This window comes from Urocampus carinirostris, chromosome 2 (assembly GCF_059441175.1).
Source record: "Urocampus carinirostris isolate Australia breed hairy pipefish chromosome 2, RoL_Ucar_1.0, whole genome shotgun sequence".
Taxonomy (NCBI): Eukaryota; Metazoa; Chordata; class Actinopteri; order Syngnathiformes; family Syngnathidae; genus Urocampus; species Urocampus carinirostris.
The window spans coordinates 35,059,277-35,079,305 of NC_142350.1; the positions used below are offsets into that span (position 1 = coordinate 35,059,277).

The window sequence follows — 20,029 nt, forward strand, 5'->3', positions numbered from 1 at the left end:
TAGGCTCGGTCCTGCAAATTGAGTTAATTGGTCTGGCTCAGGCCTGGTTGGGCTTTAAAACCCACGGGCCTGAATCAGAAACCAATTACAATTTCTACTTGCTCTCTCACTCAGTGCTTTTGCCTTAACCCAGGTTCCAGCCATCTCATTCCAGAGACCAGACTGTAGCATAACCGCAAACTTGAGCAGTGGGAGTTTGGAAACGAGGCTTGTTTGCATTTAGACACTGCTCTCTGGGCACCTGCTAAACTTGATGAGTAGAGAGAGAGGGAGAGAGAGAGACAGAGAAAAAGAAGGCCGCGGACAACACCGGATAATATAAATTCATTATGTAAATCCACAGCTCAAACAAATTGACAGGCGGGTATTACACCCGAGGGGAGCCGAATCAAGAGCATGAAAGCATGAGTTGCACTCACCCTTGACCCGCACCCCAGACCTGCTCGGCGAAGTGTGCCTGGTATGCATACTGAGGACTCAGGGGGGGAGGGGGCGTCCTAAAAGCAACATGGCAACAGATGTTGTTTTCTTACACTGGTAGCTGGAGACTCTTTCATCCCTGATCCAAGAAGAATGTAAACTATGTTGAAAGGAAAACACTTGAGCTTGTTCCATGCTGGTGGTACCAAGTTCAGCTGGCGCTGCTGGAGGCCAGCCTTTCTTCCCAACAGAGAGTTATTATTCATTCAGAGGCAGAAACGACATGAGAGTGTATTATCGACGTTGTATTGTGAGCAAAGGTCACTGCGGTGATGAGAAGCACATTTGGTAGCGCAGTTGAGTCATTGCTAATATTTCGTTTTTAAACTGAGGGAAGAAAACAGTGAAAAGAGTTTATAATAATTAATGTGACTGCTTGCTTAAGAGCCAACCATCCCTTAAAGCAGGGGTCTCAATCGAGTTGGGGGCCGCTGAAGCTAAGATCCGGGTGAGGTTGGACCAGATGGAGTTTTCCACAAAAACAGCATGGATAAAAACATTCCGCTGTTTATCAGGGGAAACGGTTTTATATGTGTCCACTAGATGTCGCTGTAATGTGTAGTGCTGCCAAAAATGAGTCTAAGGAAGTGTACAAACTATGGACACTAATAGTGAGCTAAAAGAACTCTTTTCTTACAATTTTTACCTAGCCATTTCTCAAAGAAAGACAAATAGAAGAGGAAACATTTTTTTTTCGAAAAAGGTAGGGAAGAAGAAATAAGAAAAAGAAGCAAAGAAGGAAAACAGGAATGAAAAGAAAAGTACGGGGAAAGAAAGCAAAAAAGAAAAATGGAGAAAAGGAAAGAAAGAACTAAAGAAAGAAAGAACAAATGAAAGAAAGAAAATTGTATTCAAGAGAACAAAGACAAAAGTAATGTGCGTTTTGAGTCTCTATATTTTTTCTTCTTCCATTGTGCTTTCAGCACTCTTTTTCAGTGGCACAACAGAACACAGCAGGTAGGAAAATAATACACACTGTCCTTTATATTAAGGGCCTTAAAATATCATCCTGGGGGCCGAGACCTCTGCCTTGGGACACTGTGTAATATTTGACCACTATTGCATACTGAAAACAAGTGCTACAAAGCACAAGGACGAATAAAAACTACGAGAACAAAACCGCACCCTTTTCCTTTCGTTTATTTACTCAGCCTTTTACAAATGCACATTTAAGGGATTGGCCATGTATTTTTGTGTATTGATCAAATCTTGTTTTTGTTTTTTAATGAATAACGTTTTTTTAGCACGAGGAGGCACTAAATAATACATAATGTCTGTTTAATGGGACACTGTGTAATATTTGACCAATAGATGCTGCTGTATTGTGTAACTTAACCAAAAGCAAGTGCTACAATGTACAGGGAAGAATACAAAGAAGACTCAAATAAAAAAGAGGAAAAAGAAACAGGGTTTTTTTGTTTTGTTTTGGGGGTACCCTTAGCAGCAAAATGGCCGACAATGATGTCAGCTCCCTCTAAATGAGCCTCATGGTATATGGTATGTAAAATTTATAAACGTTTTTCCACCTACTAGTGTTTTTGAAAATGCACCTTTCTGATAGTTCATGCATTTTTGCATTTTTGCCTACTATATATAAATTATAGGACTGCAACATCGATTATCTGCACCGCTTATCCTCAATAGGGTGCAACCAGAGGGCCTGGACAAAACCCACGCAAGCACGGGGAGAACATCCAAACTCTGCACAGGAAGGCTGGTAGCTGGATTTGAACCCAGGACCTCAGAGCTGTGCTGCGGACACACTAACCACTCGGCGGCCGTGCCGCCCCAAGACTGCAACAATAAAGGCCAAAATGTGCAAAATATTCTCATGCAGTCATGATTTTAAAACCAGCGAAGATATTAAAAACACCTTAAGCTCCAATGGGAAATTCTGGCACCCCCTGTGGGTCAGTTCAATAAAGCAGCTCAATTTCATGTGGGACTGTTTAGGGACTGCTGTGGTTAGGGCTTCCATTCAATCATAACAGCAGATCGTTTTCATCTTATTGAATTAAAACAACTGTCTTCCCGCCTTACCCGAACACAAGATTGTGAACTTCATGGACCTTGAACTAAATTGAGTATTTTTAGTGCCTCCTTGTGGTAGAAAAACCTCATACATTAAAAAAAAGTCAAATCGGTTTGAACATTAAGCAAAAAATACTAGAACTATCACTAAGACGTGCATATTATAGAAAACACTGTCGGGAAATTAGTATTTATCTTACATAGCATGAGCCCAATCAAACGGAGCTGATATAATTGTCTGCCATCTTGCTACTACAAGTCCCTAAAAACAATTACATTGCAAAAGGCTAGGCAAAACATTGAGAAGAAAACTGCCGTGGTTTGGTCACTTTGAGTCCATGTAGTTTTTATGATTCCTCATGCTTTGTAGCACTTATTTTTGGTTGCACTACACCTGGGGTCAATTTGGAGCCAAGGTGGTGGAAACATACGATGGCCTGGAGAGGGAATGGGCACCACCAGGTTATATTTGCCCAAGACACACCACAGGATATGGTGATCCTACAACCTTAGTGGTTAAGAGATCCAACCAACCAACCGTCGTGTGAAACCAACCAGCCAGACGGAAGAAAAGAGACCGGCTATCGCTCAGCCATATCTTTTTATTTGGACCAGTGACGCTCGACCAGATCATGCCTCTACGGACGTGGTCTTAGATGTCTGATACTTTCAGCATCGGGTGATGGTGTTTGAAATTGCTAGACTTTTTAGAAAGCCAAAGAAAATAGAAATTAGCGTAATGTTCTGTACTTGAGAATGTTCCTCCGATCAACATAATTATGTACAGTGACTTCATTACTTTATCAATACATTGATTTGGATGTTATAATTACATTCAAAACTTCATGATATCAGATTTCATTATGGTACATGGCAAATTGGTATGTCCGGGAACGGTACAAAAATCCTGCAGGGTAATCCTTATTTTAATTAAATGTACCTGTAATTAAAATATGTCTTTTTTTTTTACTGTAAGGTTAACTCCACGAACTCGATCCTTGTCAATCTGGCCGACTCAGGGGCTTCTCCTGACCCTGTATATCCGCCTCCATCTTGTGTCCACAGTGGCCCACGACCATGCTGTGCCCCCCCTCGCCTAGTCCCTTCTTCCTGGTCAGTCCATCAGCACTATCCTGATTGTGTTTGAGAGGGACCATGTCTCATTTTATTGTTATTTAGTGTGTTATGTTGCTGTTTTCTGATAATAAAAGGTCCCACGAAAGTGATAAGTGGAAGGAAATGTCAAGGTCTAGTAAGCCTCCTGCCACATAATTGCCGTTGTGAAGAAAAAGAAAAGAAAAAAAAAATCAAATATCAACCATTTCACGTGAGGTTTTTTTTTACAAGTTTGCGTGTTTAACTGAACGAGTCATTCGACTATTGACAAACCACCCCCACCTTCCTAGTCAGACTGTCAGCATAATCAGATAACAGTGTATATTTCCAAAACCCGGCAATATTCTTACCTTAATCTGACTTGTAATCGTTTGTAGAAAATAGTAAATGATAAATCTGATTCATGTAATCAATTCCAAAAACAATTAGCTTGTATTGTAGGAAATGAATGGTTGGTTTCAAGTAGGATTCATCAGGCTATCTGAGGTATGGACACAGTTGTCCCAACTACAAGATAAATGATATGGTAGTTGTGTCTGCAAGCATCTGCAAATTGAATCGGAATTACAACCAGCCACCACTTAATGCTGACCTAAACACTTTAAAGCCAGACGCTGTTTGAGCAAAAAAGGGAGACGAGAGCAAGAGACAAATAAGAAGAGGGAGATGACAGCGAGCACAGACAGTAATATTGAGAAATGATTTGACAGATGAGTGTTTATCTAGAGATTTAGCCCAATATTTCCTTGTTGTGTCTGCTCAGCATTAATCCTTTAACCACATGGACAACAGGCTTCTCCACAAAGATCCCGAGGACAACATCTTAATCGGAAACTCGCTGAGCTCAAAATCTCGCGTTGGCACGCACATCTGTTTTGTGTTTGGTTGCATAAGTGGTACCCTCTGACAGGAAGACCTAGTAATCATCTGTGTTTTCTTATAATCCCACTTTTTATGCTTTCATCTATTTCATTACAAATATGAAGGGCAAATGGACTTTGGTTGGGAAAGTAGAGAAGGTTACCAGCTGTACAAAATCCTTCCAAGCTTTGATAAACAGAAAAACATGATGGGGTCTACTTTTTGTGAACCACGCAGGCCTGGTCTAAGGCGCAACACACATTGGCACGGTTTTGTTATTTTGCATCTTTAGTTAGTTCGGGTTGACTTCTTTGTATAATTAAAACCCAATGTCATTCACCATTTCCATTCTTAAATATTAGCTGAAGTAAAATTTAAAGCTGTTGGCCAAAGCGACCAATCAGCACACTAAACACAAGATTTTGTTTTAGTGACTAAAAACAGTACTTCAAACTGTCACAGAATGCAAAACATCAATCGTACAAACAACAAAAAAATGCTGAAACTGCTCTACTTTGAGCTAGCATGTCAAACTCAGTTTGGCCCGGGGGCCGGATCCAGACTGTATTTTCTCAGGTTGGCCGGATCAGTAAAAAAATGTTCACTCCAAATTTTTACCCATGTATTTCAGTACTATGCTTTATCATTGGAATGATTTGTACTAAATTGTACAATGATAATTATGATAAGGGATCTTTTCAAAGCACAACACATCATTACACAAACAATGGAAAAACATGATTTTCATGTTTGGCATTGAATGTGTCAACAATTTCTCAAGTTCAATGGTCGAGTCAATGCAACTTTACATTTGAACCAACTCACCGCAAACATCACAAACATAAACAAACTTAAGTCGGAGCTATGAATATAAAAATGCCTGCCTCAATTGTTATACTGCTTTGAAAGGGATGAAAGATAAAAGAGTTTTAGCAAAGACAGACAATAACATCCTATCAAAAATATTACTGAAGCTGAAAGAATACTGCACAATAATGTCTTTAACATGAACCCACACTGGATGTCATGAGGGCAAAGAAAAAACTCAGAAACCTCAGCATAAGGAAAATGAAGAAACCTTGAGAAGGTACCGCACATGAGGCAATCCCCCTTCCAGGATGACCAGGCTGCAATGGATGTTGCATGAATAAAAAACACAAAAAATAAATAAAATATGAAATTACTCAAGTAAAATATAAAATAAAAAAAGGATGACCAGGTTGCAATGGATGTTGCAATAACAAATAATACACAAATATTGTCAACATGAAATATAGGTCTTCATAAACTCGAGAATAGAAGTGTTTTTAAGCCTAGATTTAAACATTTCCACTGAGGTTGCAGATCGAATTTTCAGAGCACTCCACAACACCGAGGCCCGAATGGAGAACGTTTTCAAACCTGCGGATCTCTTCTTGACTCTTGGGATCACTCGTAGACCAGCATTTTCAGAGCTATGGCTCTGGAAATTAACAAATACACATACTTTTGGTCCTCTTATACACAAGATTACCATATTTGTGCAATGAATGACCAGTCAAAATATATATCTTGCTGACCACAGGAATCAAACCTTGGTCGCGGCAGTGAAAGTGCGGAATTTAACGACTGGAACATGAGTCATACGGATGATAAATGAAAAGGCATTTGATTTGGTCTCATTATCACACTATTTATAGTCACAGTACCAGTGATAAATGCTGATGAGTTTGAGAAAAGTGCAAAATTACAAGTTGGGCAAGACAAGTTGGCAAAGTAATAAAAAAAAATTAATAACCAGAATATAAATGTGAGGGCAACGGAAGAGGGCAACGGAGGAGGGCAACGGAGGAGGGCAACGGAGGAGGGCAACGGAGGAGGGCAGCACGGCGGCGCAGTGGTTAGCGCATGTGCGACAGAGTTCTGAGGTCATGAGATCAAACCTTCCTGTGTTGAGTTTGCATGTTCTCCCTGTGCTTGCGTGGGTTTCCTCCGGGCACTCCGGTTTCCTCCCACATTCCAAAAACATGCATGCCAGGTTAATTAGCCGGTCCAAATTGTCCCTAGCTGTGAATGAGCGAGCTGTCTGTCCCAGTCTGCCCTGCGACTGGCTGGCAACCAGTTCAGGGTGTCCCCTGCCCACTGCCCGAAGATAGCTAGATAGGGCTCCAGTGCCCCCGCGACCTTACTGAGGATAAGCGTTGCAGATGATGGATGGATGGATGGATGGCAACAGAGAAATCGAAAGCCACAAATAATGGGATCGCCAACTCGACTGATTTTGGGATGGAGTTAGCAACCAGCTCATATTTAATTGGTTCCCTAAATGGATTCTCATTTAAATATTACATTTGAACAAACTTGCTCAAGGCTGAAATTTGCAATTACTGTACGTTTGAAAGACCATTTTTCAAACCATTATTAATATTCAGCATATCTATATGCATCATTTGTGATATTGTCTGGGAAGGGAAGTTATTGGAGGAATGGAATAGTCGCAGTTGTGGAATGTCATTTTTCGCTATTTAATGAAATATTTGAATGTAGCCTCTCTTATCTGTGTTACATTAAAACACTTTTCCACTTCAAGATTTAATTGTCATACTTTGAGCGCTTCTCTCTCTCTCGATTCAGTTGTAATGAAATAATACTGAATTCAATCAACCGCTGATACATCCGTCTCAAGATTATAGTTTGCACCAGAAAAGTATAAAAAGATTGAAAGCCAAAAGAAAAAATGACAATAATAACATGGCTTATCATTTGGGACTGTATTTGTGACATACCAATATTTACGATGAACCTCTGAGTTCTAATTTCATGGCAACCTACTTTCAACACTTTTCAATTTTGTTACACATAATCATGACAGGAACTGTACTGTATAGTCAATCGGTGAGTAAATTTTCATTTGTATTCATTTGGGTATTGTTGTATTTGTTAAGCCCTGCGACTGGCTGGCAACCGGTTAGAGGTGTCCCCTGCCCACTGCCCAAAGATAGCTGGAATGGGCTCCAGCACCCCCGCGACCCTACTGAGGATAAGAGTTTCAGATAACGGATGGATGGTGTATTTATTAAGGGGCGGCACGGCCGCTGAGTGGTTAGCGCATCTTCGGCACAGTTCTGAGGTCATCGCATCAAAACCATCTGCCAGCCTTCCTGTGCGGAGTTTGCATGTTCTCCTCGTGGTTGCATGTCAGGTTAGTTGGCCAGTCCAAATTGTCCCTAGGTGTGAATGCGCGAGTGAGTTGTCTGTCTCTGTGTGCCCTGCGCCTGGCTGGCAACCAGTTCAGGGTGTCTCATGCCTACTGCCCGAGGACAGCTGGGATGGGCTCCGGCACCCCCGCGACCCTACTGAGGATAAGCGGTGCAGATAATGGATGGATGGATTTATTTATGTATTTTAAATGGAACCATATAAGAAAGTGCTCAGAACCTGCTGGTTGGAGTTCTGATGTTTCGTTACAAAAGGTACAAACGCCTACATAGTTTCCTTTATCGATGCTCAGGACTATTTTGCAAACTGGTTTTGCCTTGCTTCCACATTATGTCCAGAATAAGACACATCATTATAACTTGAATAAATTCAATTTTATTTCCTGCAGCCAAACCATTACGATGCTATAATAAGCTCATTTCTATGCATGCATGGTCACTTTATAGGTGGAATTAGCGTCACAGTAAGAACTTTTACATCACAATAATAGCAGCTTAACTGCAGTGTCAAAGTTCAATAAAGTAATTTGGTGAAATTGGCTATCGAAAATTAGAATTAGTGTGAACAAAAGAAAATATAAAAAATTTTAACTGGCAGGATCATTTTTTGTGTTTGATCGAGATTAAAAAGAATGAATTTTATTTTGAAAAGTGCAAAAATAAGCTAAAAACTGGACAAGAAGAAAGAAAAACCGAAAAACCTAATTATCATCAATTTCTCTTCCTCTTTAGGGACTGCTCTGGTGTGCCGTTCTCAGTTTAATTACTTCATTGTGTTCTGCTGAGTCACAACAGACTAGCTTAACAAACCTAAACGCATAACTTTAATTTGTTTTTGCCTCAGATTTGTGTGATGAAGAATTTGCAATTGCTAAACTAATCCTTTACAAAAGTTCGTTTTTAGAATTGCAAGTAAAATATATAAACTTTGGTAAAATCTTGGAATATATCTGAACTAATAAAAAAATTCATAGATTCAAAGTTTTTATTGTCATATGCACAGTAAAGAACCACGTTTCGCTGTACAATGAGGTTCTCACTTTGCTGTCCACACAGTTGCCAGTGTGAAAATAGAAACTAGGAAACTAATCATGCGTAAAGTATAGTGTTGTAGTTCATTTTTGTTTTTGAGTGCACCCGAACAAACTTATCGTAGGTAGTTGTGTGTAATGTGCATCGCTAATTTTTTATTAAAATCAGTATACCGTTTTGTTTCAGTTTTTCTCAGCTCAAACTAAGCAGAACAAGTGATAAAAGTTGAATAAATGCGGCCGTGATTAATATTACTTATTGACAAAGTAAACTATGAACACAATACCAACATAAAACTTACAATGTATTTATTTAATCTCCTTCAAAGTCCGATCATCGGATACACAAAAGAGTTGTTTCCCTCATACAGGACCACTTTCTGTGTTTTTCATGTCTCTAGTACCGAGAATGAAAATAGCGTGATGATGAGATATAGTCAAATGCCTTTTTATATGTTATCTATAACACTGGTGGTCAAGTGGTTAGGATTCGATGCTTCCACCTTCGATTCCCGTCACATCTAAAGTTTTGCAATCGTGGTTAGTGATATTTTCGATGAATCAATCTTTGTACAAATAATAAAATACATACTGTATATAATATACTACAGTAAAACTTTGTGTATAATGAAACCCATAAACCTTTAGTTCTTTTTAAGGAAAACCAAAAAAAGTGCGTTATACACATAGACATAAGGTACATCCTTGGATGTCAGCGATCTATTTGTGAAGTAAGGGGTGAAGTAATCTGAGTTCTAAGGCTGCTGAAACTCCTAATAATGACATTTGCCAGAACTGAGGACAGTAGTATTGGGCAATAGAATAAACTCAATAAGATAGAAGATAAACATAAAAAATGAAATCTTATTGTTCTGTAGAAAGGGTAAGATAAAAGTACTTTATTAGTATGAATATAGGGAAAAAAATACTACTTACTGGGTTGAAAGAAAGCGTTGTACTTGTTATAACATACCTGTCAACCTGTACGTTTTTGTCGTACAAAGTACGTTTGTTATGCATTTTAAGACGTGTACAACGTACATGAAAATCTGTACGGAAAAAACGCAAATTTGTCAATTATGGGTACCCTCCGGTATAGACCGACTATCACGAAACGTCAAATCAATCAAGTCAAACGTGTTCGCCACGGTAGCCTCTATCTTAGGGGCCGGTCACACAGACATTTACGGCTGAATCACGGCCAGAAATTTCTGCCTTCGAGGCGGACGTTATTGGACGCATTGAGTTCGCCATTAAGACGAGATACAGCGGTGCTCAACACGAGTTCGGAAATTCGCGCGCGGGTGGCAGCGCGAAGAAATTTTACCCTGCTCAATTCTTCAGAGCGCGAGTACACAGCCTTTCACGAGCGTATTGAGGCTGAACCACGACCAGAAATTTCTGGCCGTAAACAGATGCCGATGGGCGCTGTTGGTCGTTTTGAGACCGCCATATAGACGAGATAGAGCAGTGCTTTACTCGCGGTCGGAAATTTTCACGTGGTCGGCCGCGTTCAAAACTTTTGAGCTGCTCAAAAGTTTGAGAACGTGTTAAACCGCGTGCCGCACACGTGGTCAACACGAGGCAATGACGCGAAAATGACGTGCTATGGCCGCGGCCAGGGCGTGGTTACGACGCTATAAATAGCAGCGGGTAATCACGAGCACGGTCATAGCGCAATTTGCGGAGCACACGTTCACAGTCAAGATTTGAAAATGGATCCCCGTCACCGTAGTGACCTCGTCTTAATCCATTTTTATTTCTTGACAATACATTTCATAACAAGATAATAAATTAAAAATGATAAACTATTACAATAATAACATATTGGCTAATTTCAAATGACAATAACTAAACATTCAATTTAGACATAAATCTTAATCTAAGTATTATTTCTTGTTTTTTGAGGTTTACTATTTTATTACTGTAATATTTTTTCACATTTTTTTTTGCACACAATTCACACACTTCCTTTTATTTACCAAGGAAACACAAACAATTGTTAACAATTTAACAACAACTTTATTATTATATCAAAATTATCAAAAGTAATGAAGTAAACAGCAAAGTAAACAGCAAGGCATAACATAGCCCATCTTCCACAGCTGAAAAACACAGTAACAGAAAAATATCAAACATCATACGCTACTCCGTAGCATCCTCCTGGTGCTGCTGCTGCTGGGGAGCCTGCTGCTGCAGAAAATCACCACCATACTGCCACTGGCTGTACTGGTCATAGTTGGGCTGGGGCAGGTAATACTGGCTGTTACTGATGTAGGGCTGTGAGGAGGCTGTGCAGCCTGGTGGTGCAGACGCTGAGGGGCCCGGTCTGGCCCACGATGAAGAAGGCCCTTGAGTGTCACGCCTGCTGTAATGTTGACTCTGTCCTCCATCACGCATAATATCCGTGAAGAGATCTTTCATGGCAGAGAACTGCTCCTGGGGAGCAGTGCGGAGCGTGTCAGCAACAAAGCGGATGAAGGCCTCTCGGTCTGACTGAGCCTGACACTTCTCCTCCACCAGCTTCTCCAGCAGTGCTTGGTTGGCCCTCATGGTGGAATTTAGTTCCTGGATCCAGGCCTCCTCATCCAGGCTCTCCTCATCCCTCCTTCTGGTCTTGCGCCGGCGACTACACGTGGTCGAGCCCTCTTGCGCTGCTGCAAATTCCATCTCTTCCAGGATGTTGGACTGGCTTGCCATGGAGTCAGGAGTTTCCAGTGATGGCAGCGCATGGCAGCAGGCACGTGGCAGATTGATGAGGGTGTCTGGAGCCTCAGTGTGGATCGAACCTGAAACAAGTTAAAAATTTGTTTAATATAATGGCATATTGACATATTGCATTAAAACATGTTAAGACATTGCATACATTTAATCACCTCAACAATTTCTTAGAATATACCTTTTGAATATAGTTTTGCAATTTAGTTTTGGAATAAAGTTAAATGAACTTTAATAAACTGTATTATCATGAAGTTTCCTGAAGCGTACAAATATATTGAATGTCTTTACAAAAAAAACAAAAACAAATTGAGCGGAATTTGTCAGAAATTCATACAATAAAATTACTATATTTAACTATTTTAGTGACATTTCAAAACTTTTCAAATAAATGTGATAACATGTACTTACTTTTGTAGAAGGCAATGTTCTTCAGCACCCACTTATCCCTATCCGTCAATTGCTTTTTTGCCTGGCCACTCGTCTTCTTGGATAGCTTTACGAACCAATCTTTGACGTTCTTCCACCAGTTATGCAGATGCGTGTACGAGACCCCGATCTCCTGTGCTTTCATCTCCCACGCTGACTTTTTCTTGTGGTAGTCCTTGGTGCTTCGGTGCCATAGTTTGCTATTTTTAGCTTCGCGGGACTTCGCTGTTATGATTGCTCGGCAGTATTTATACACGTGGTCTAAACACGGAAATGACGCGCAAATGACGCGATGAGAGGAAGCGGAACAGTCGCCGGCGTCTTTTTTCCGGCCATACCACAGACGAACGGCAGGTTGTCAAATTTTGCGCATTTTCGATCCCGGGCAACCACGGGCAAAAAAAAAACGCAAAATTTTAGCCGTGATTCAGCCGTAAATGTCTGTGTGACCGGCCCCTTAGTGTCGTTATTTTCGTTGCAAATGAAGCGAGCGGTTTGATGCTTCTGTGCGCATGCGTCTGCTGCCTGGGGATTTCTCATCATGCATCAACCCGATCACACGCGAACAAAGCGAAAGCAGAGCAGTAGGCCTACATTATAACACAATTTTGAATTTTCTATGGCTACAATCATCAAGTCGCAATGGCCGAACCTGAATTAAAACGCCGTAAGTCATTCTGATCTAAAATCAACAGGCGGGGTTGATTGAGTAAATTTGAAATACATGTGGTCTTAAAAAACATCGGATTTCATGTGATAGTTGTGTAGTGAAAGGAAGTCCGTCTCTTTTTAGAGAACCGTCTTTTTCGGCTCAACTCATTAAAGAGAGCCGGCTCTCAAACGGCTCACTTGCTTTGATGCATTATATTACAAATTATTATGTTGTATAAAGAAGTTAAGAAAAAAAGGAAGTATAAAAGGAGAAAATGAAAAAAGACAGGTTTGTGGTTATCCCTTTAATCAGTTTATTACCAACAATAATTTAATGCAGAAAATGAATTAATAACTTGAATAAGAAAATGTATCGTTCTACTTAATTATATTTGCATGTATTTTTTCCTTCTACAGTGAACATCCAAGCTACTTAATTAGTGATTTTTTTTTATAATAAACCTCATTCATGTCGAGCAACTCAGGATCTCACAACAAAATGTTAATTAATAATATATATGATATAATGAAACACATGTACAATACAACATGATAAACTACACAAATAAATACATTTTTTTTTTAAATATGGTGTAAGATTTTTTTGTATTTTGTAAGGGAAAATACAACATTTTGTAAGGGCATGGAGCCGTGGAGGTTGACAGATATGTTATAATGAAGTGGTGTAAATGTAACTTTGGCTTTTTTTCCACTTCTTTTACTCCAAATTTTAATCATATATATTTTTTAAACGAACCATTTCATTTTCTTATCTAGCTTATCTATATAGTTATGCATTCATTTAAATGAATTACTTATTTCTTAAGCACAATCGCCTGACACACGAAACGTCCGAGAGAAGGATGGGCGCCACCAGGCTGTACTTGCCCAAGACACACCACAGGAAATGGTGCCACTATGACCATAGTGGTTAAGGGATCCAACCAACCAACAAACCAACCAAAAATATGAAAGCCAGAAGTGATGCAATAGGAATTGTATAAAGTGATCCTCGAAAATTTGGACCAAAATATTTTTTCTCCAGTGAACAATATAATCACACTCACACTCCTGGCCGTCAATGCTGGGATCTGGCTCATCTCTGACCAAACTACGGGCCACAGACTACATACCGTCCACCCCTCTAAACAATTCCAGAGATCATTTTGCTGCAAATTTTTACCTTAAAAATCCCAACAAAGTCTGGGTGTGCGTTTTTGATTGTAACAGGATTTGAACCCTAGTTGCGCCGGTCCCTTCTCACTGGACCCAGCACAGTACAGAGAAATTTTCTTGTGAATTTCACATGTTACAATGACAATAAATGTATCACTTTAAATGCTTACAATAGAAGAATAAAATAAAAATTATTTTCATTGTAACATGTAAAACGCACAATGAAATTAACATTCGTCTCCGGTTTCACGATTCACGGATCCCTTAATCGCATGGGTCGTCGGGGCACCAATGAGGACGCAGCTTTGGGCAGCTTTCTCCACTATTGATGGTTTCTGGCCTGTTTTTGGGTCATGGCAAAGTTAGCACAAGTCCATTCCTTAATGTTTTCGGACCTGTTCTTTTTCGGTCTTCCTATTCTTCTTCCCCCTCGGACTTTGCCCTGGAAACATCTTGGCCATTCCTGACCATACCACTGAAATTTTCGTCCTTCACAGTTGACAACAGCTCTTCATAGGGTCCAATGTGCCCTCTGGTGGTGTTGTGCACCGTTTTGATGGTAACATGGGCATAGAAGTTTCCTGTATCGGATCTTCATGGCTTGGATTTTCTTTTCCAGTTTTGCTTAAGAGTCCATGTCTCTCATCTCTGGTACTGTGACTAAAAATAGCGTGATAATGAGCTAAAAATCTACTGCCTTTTAGCAAGTCTACTAAACCACTAGTGATCCAGTGCTTTGACAACTAAGCTGAGAGGGATAGGCGCCGCCGTACGGTACTTGTCCAAGACACACCACAGAAAAGGGGTCTCCAACGACCCTGCTGGTTGGGGCTTCTGTGACATACCAGCTCAGTAGCCTAGATGGTAAGGCGCCCGCTTTGAGACTGGGAGGTTCGGGTTCGCGCCCCGGCCGAGTCATTCCTAAGACTTAAAAAGTGGTCGGCGGCGCCCTCTGTTGGCTGCGGCTGCATCGGCTCGCTACAACGGGTCAGGTGCAATCGACATTTCGTTCTGTGTACATTGTTACACAGAATGACAATACAAGGAAATTATTATTATTATTATTATTATATTTAAAACAAAAGTTCCCATAACCTTAAAACTGCAGAGTACATAACTTTGCATTCAAGAATTTTCCGGGAAAACAACCTTCAATTCCATTTTATGGATTGATCCACGACGCGCTGACGTCGTGCACTCCCACAACCGCAGCGGCAGGTAAACACAGCAAAGGGATGCCTGAGGGTAAAAATAATTGCACTTTGAATTAAAGCCGCTTTGATATTAGTCTGACACATGTTCCATCAAAGATTTACCACCTTTCAATTTCCCGTTTTTGTTTGAACCTGCGTGGCGCTTTCATGAGCATCCCCCTCCCTGCTTGCACCACTTTTCTGCTCCTCGCCGACGAGAGCGCTCCCTCCACTTGCTGCAATCAATGGAAACGGAGAGAAGGAGGCACGAAATGCGAGTGAGGTTTTGAGGAGAGAGGGTGAAGGACGGCCTCGGAGTGCCGTGGCTGACTGCCAACTCGCTTTGATGTGCCGCTCTATTCTCTTTCAACAACTTTTAGGAGGACTGGGAAAACTTTTAACGGCAGCACTTTCATCCTTGGCATCGGTTCTGTGCGCCAATGTCCGACGAGTTCTTCACCTCTTTTCCATGCCCGTCGGCTGCCCGCCATGTTTGAGATCGCCTCGAACCCTTTGACTTTCTTATTTGAACTTTTGTTTTTTTCCCCCCTTTCATCTACCCTCAGGGTTCGTACACCATATTCATGACTAAATTCAAGCAATCATTAAGGAAATCACATTTTCCAATTTCCCCAGTACAATTAAAAGAAGAAATACGTTGTGAATGGTGTATTTTGCAGATCCACAAAACTAAAAGTCTGGGGTCACCCATACTACCGTGGGTTTTCTAAGAAACACAATCAATTGCAAAATAAACAGAAAGTAAAGTCGAGAAATTTAGAAGGTTAGAAATAATGATTTTGATTTGAAAAAAAATGATTGCATCCTTCAAACTTTGCTCTGGTCCAAGAACAGAAACTTCTAAGCGGCCCCAAATTGTAGTGTAAATATTTAATTTACATATGCAATTTTAAATATTGTGTGTGTATTTATTAAGACATGATTTTGGGATCATGAATAAAACCATGTATTTTTGTGGATTTGAACAATATGTGTGTAAATATTTAAGAGACAAATCTCTCTCTATAGGGGTGTTCGGTAAAACGACAGTAATATGTAGCTTACATTTTCAGTTGCAGGAAGGTCTTCCCATTACAATGTACTGCTGGGAAACGCTATTTTAATTTTTTGCATGGCCCATAATAAAAGTCAATAATTGACAGGTAATCCTCGTACTAATACACATTTCACGGTGTTTAGGCGTATCGTGCACATTTCCCTTTGGGTGCGACTTCTAGGGGGCGATGAAACTTCATAGGACAATGCCGTGCAACAAATTGCAACTGCCGCATATCAATGTGAATCCACGTGAGAGCAGTGTCAACCTTATTTATAAGCAGGCATGTTAAAAACATGCCAACAATTGCAGGCATTTACAAGCACTTTACCCAAAATTCAAGCACTTTAATACTTGAAAACATAACATTGAAGTTCATGTATTTTCAAGGATTTCAGGAACTCGTACAAAAACTGCATCCTTTTTTATTTTCACTTCTGTTTGAATGTTTAAGGAGTGCAGATCGGGCTTTAAAAATGCAGCCCAACTGACAGCAGCAGATTTTGATAGTTTCTATCACGTAATCTACATCCCAGTATTGCAAGTGAGGTTTTTGCTCTGGCTTTTACTCACCAGGTAACAGTACTTAGAAGTAAACGGTAAAATCAGATAAAAAACAACTCCTTACATATTCCTCTTCATTTTCCTCATGATGAGGTTTTTGAGTTTTTCCTTGCCCTCATGTAGGTATTAAATCAGGGGATGGTGTAATACCAGTCTTTAGTTTGCAAAAGTCTGTGGTCTGTGCACTTCTTTGAGACTCCTTGTGATTAAGGGCTATACAAATAACATTACTTGGCAAAATTAGTGTAGATCCAAGAGAGAATAGAACTGTGTCTGGTTGACCCATTAAATATGGCTGACTGTTTACATTTGGAGATGCGCTTAACGTCATGTAATAACTATCAATTAAAGCCCGACCCAGCTTGAGCCCAACGAATGAAGTTGATTTGCAGGACCGAGGCTGAAGCAAACCCCAAATTTTAGATTTTGTTTGTAAAGACTCGGAAGAAGGAAATTTAAGATAACAAATTAAAGCCTGTGTTTTGTAACAAATGCTAAGTTAAACATGATGGTATATACATTTACATATTTTATGTAATCCGTGTCTGCAGAGGTTACGTTAGGCGACAATTTTCCATCATTGACATATTTTTGACGGGGACATTTTAAGGACGTCCTTCATTTTGAAGGCTTTAAACCATAGCAGCAGTACATCCTTAAGAATCTAGCATGGCACTTAAAGATAGAAAATGGCAGAGAGACAAAAAAGATCAATGACATGTGGATAATAGAGACAGGAGGGAGTTCTTTGAATTGCCATTGTAAGAGTCTAGTCATTTTAGTATGTATTTAAAAAAAAATACATTTATGGGAAAAAAAAGTCAGCGAGAGAGAAGCCCGGCCTAACCCAAATGTTATGATTGACATTTCGAGCCCGATCCAGGCCAAAAAGCATGTCAGACTCTGGCTCAGCCTTTCGATCTCATTTTGTGCACACCGTTATATAATAATAGATAATAAAGAGACTAATGTAACAAAAACAATCAGAAGAGCCACTTGGGAGCTCTCTGGAATGAACTGAGCCGAAAGAACCAATTCTCAAAAAAGAGCCGGATTTCTCATCACTTCTCTGTTCAATTACAGCTAACACAAACCCTGCGCTGGGTACTTAAAATATTTAGCTGTCTAGAGCGAATGTAAATGCGCCTGCAGCCAACATTATGGGAAAGCTGTACAATCATTGTAATTTTTTGCTGTTGCCAGAGAGATAGCGAGAGATGAGTGCTGGAGGGAGAGAAGGGAAGATAAAAGGAGGGCGGCAGCGAGCTCCATAAAGAGTGGCGGAGGATTAGAAAAGTGAGAAATCAGTAGACTGAGAAAGAGAAGAAAAGAATGTGAGGATGTAAAAGAAAAGGATGATAGAGGAAGAAAATGCTTGTGTGGTGATGGAGTTAGCCGTCCTGTTGTAGCCCCTGGCTATTTTGGTGGCAGTGGCAGACAGATGGATCATGAATGCTGTCTAGACGCTCTCCTTGCACCCCTTCCTCCCTTTTTTTAAGTCTTCAAACAACTCCTCTTACCGCTTGTCCTCTGCTTTTCACATCCTTTCCTTACATGTACACTTACAACACTACTTCTCAAATAAGGGGGTGGGATGCAATGCCAGAGTGGGCGCATTTGATCTAAGGGAACATGTTTTTATTTGGTGCTGTACTTTAATTAACTCTTTGAGTGGCAGCCATTTTCCCAAAAGAGGATCTACAAGTGCCAGCTGAGTATTTTCACTGATTTTTCAAGGTATACCGACAATTGTGTATTAGCGCTTTCTGTCATGATCCCGCATGCCACAGTTTCGCCAAAGGGTGCCAATGCACAATTGGACAGGAGACTCCCAAAACCTGCCCCCAAACATCTACATCTTACTCTCACTAAGGACCCAGTAAAAAATGACTGCACCGATAGACTCTTTCATCGGATTGTTTTCTCTCCAAGTGGACATCCTACCTGTTACTGTATGCCTGCCTCTAATCAACCAAGACTTGTTTCTTTCCAGCCGTGAGTTTTATTCGGACTGTGGTTTTTGTCTGTAAATTTTCCCTCCCTCCTTTCATATGCAAAATGCCTTTTGTTCACCGGTTTCATACACCCTATTTATGGCCAAATTAATTAATTTGAGTACTTTCGAATGTAATTTTCAAGTCAGATGTGAATCATATATTTTGCAGTGTCACAAATATTTTTGCGATTTACAGATGTGATTTTTCATCTTGCATGTCCATTTATCAAAACATAATTTTAGAACATGATAGATCGCAAACATATTTGTTTTTGAGACAATTCTTTCCCATATAGCTTACATTTTTAGCTGCAGGTAGGTCTTCCTATTACTATTTACCAGTGGGCAACGCTCCCTTATTCTTTTGCATGGACCGTAATAAATGTTATTCCTTTCAAACAAACGTTAAGACTATTACTAGAACAACTTTTTTCCATCTTCGCAACACTGCTAAAATTCGCCCTATGCAGTCTCAGTTGGATGCGGAGATTATAATTCACGCGTTTGTTACTTCCCGTCTTGATTACTGTAATGCACTACTCTCCGGTCTCCCAAAGTCCAAAATCAAGAGCCTTCAGCTAGTACAAAATGCTGAGCGAGGTTTTTAACCAAGACAAGAAAGTGTGATCACATTACCTCGATTTTAGCTAACCCGCATTGGCTCCCTATTGGCTTAAGATGTGATTTTTAGGTTCTGTTGGTAGTAAACTAAATCATGCATGGACTTGCTCCCTCATATCTTTCAGATTTAATTTCCCCCTATGTTCCGGTCTGGAGCCTTCACTCTGAAAATGCTGGTCTACTAGTGATCACAAGCGTCAAGAAGAGATCCGTTCGAGAGCGTTCTCCATTCGGGCCCCGGTGTTGTGGAATGCTCTTCCCCCTGAGATTCGATCTGCAACCTCAGTGGAAATGTTTAAATCTAAACTTAAAACACACTTCTGTTCTATAGCATATGAATAACCTGTATCTTATGTTGCCAATATCAGGGGATGTGTCATAATAGTCTGTAATAATAGTTTGCAATAGTCTTCGATCTGTGCAGCCCTTTGAGACTCTTTGTGATTAAGGGCTATACAAATAAACATGACTTGACTCGACTTGACTGTTAGGGTGCAGTATGCACCTGTCCTCTTGAGTGCAATGACACTTCATAGGACCATGCCGAACAAATACCAGCTGCTGATGGAACAAGAAATGAAATGGCAAAAGACAGAGAAAAGTGTCAGCCACATTTTAAGGCGAACTTGTCGAGAAACATAGCAACAATTTAAAGCATTTACAATCACTTCACCCAATTTCAAGAACTTTTCAATCTTAGAATTCAAACACTTTAAAGGATTCCAAGCACCCTGTAAACCCTATGTTCATACCCTGTTTTCCCCAACAAACTTTTTAACTCTACTTGTTTGTCTGCATTCGGGGCCAACCCACAAATCCCAACAGCTTTTACACCCCAAAAAAATGTTTCCCACTCACTCTGTTTTTCGTGAATCCCCGATATAAAATGAGTATGTTTCGTCAAAAAC

General features: G+C 40.2%; 2 protein-coding genes across 4 annotated transcripts in view; both read right to left on the reverse strand.

The window, feature by feature from the left end:
- Nucleotides 1–20,029, reverse strand: part of LOC148371736 (low-density lipoprotein receptor class A domain-containing protein 4-like) — a 270,745-nt gene that overhangs the window by 148,333 nt on the left and 102,383 nt on the right. The window lies entirely within an intron of this gene.
- On the reverse strand, nt 10,862–12,147 carry LOC148371738 (uncharacterized). Its single transcript, XM_088328168.1, has 2 exons — nt 11,846–12,147; nt 10,862–11,505 (listed from the first exon to the last, which is right to left on the reverse strand). Exons 1-2 carry the CDS (start codon nt 12,006–12,008, stop codon nt 10,862–10,864), a joined length of 807 nt encoding a protein of 268 aa, XP_088184294.1. The 5' UTR covers nt 12,009–12,147.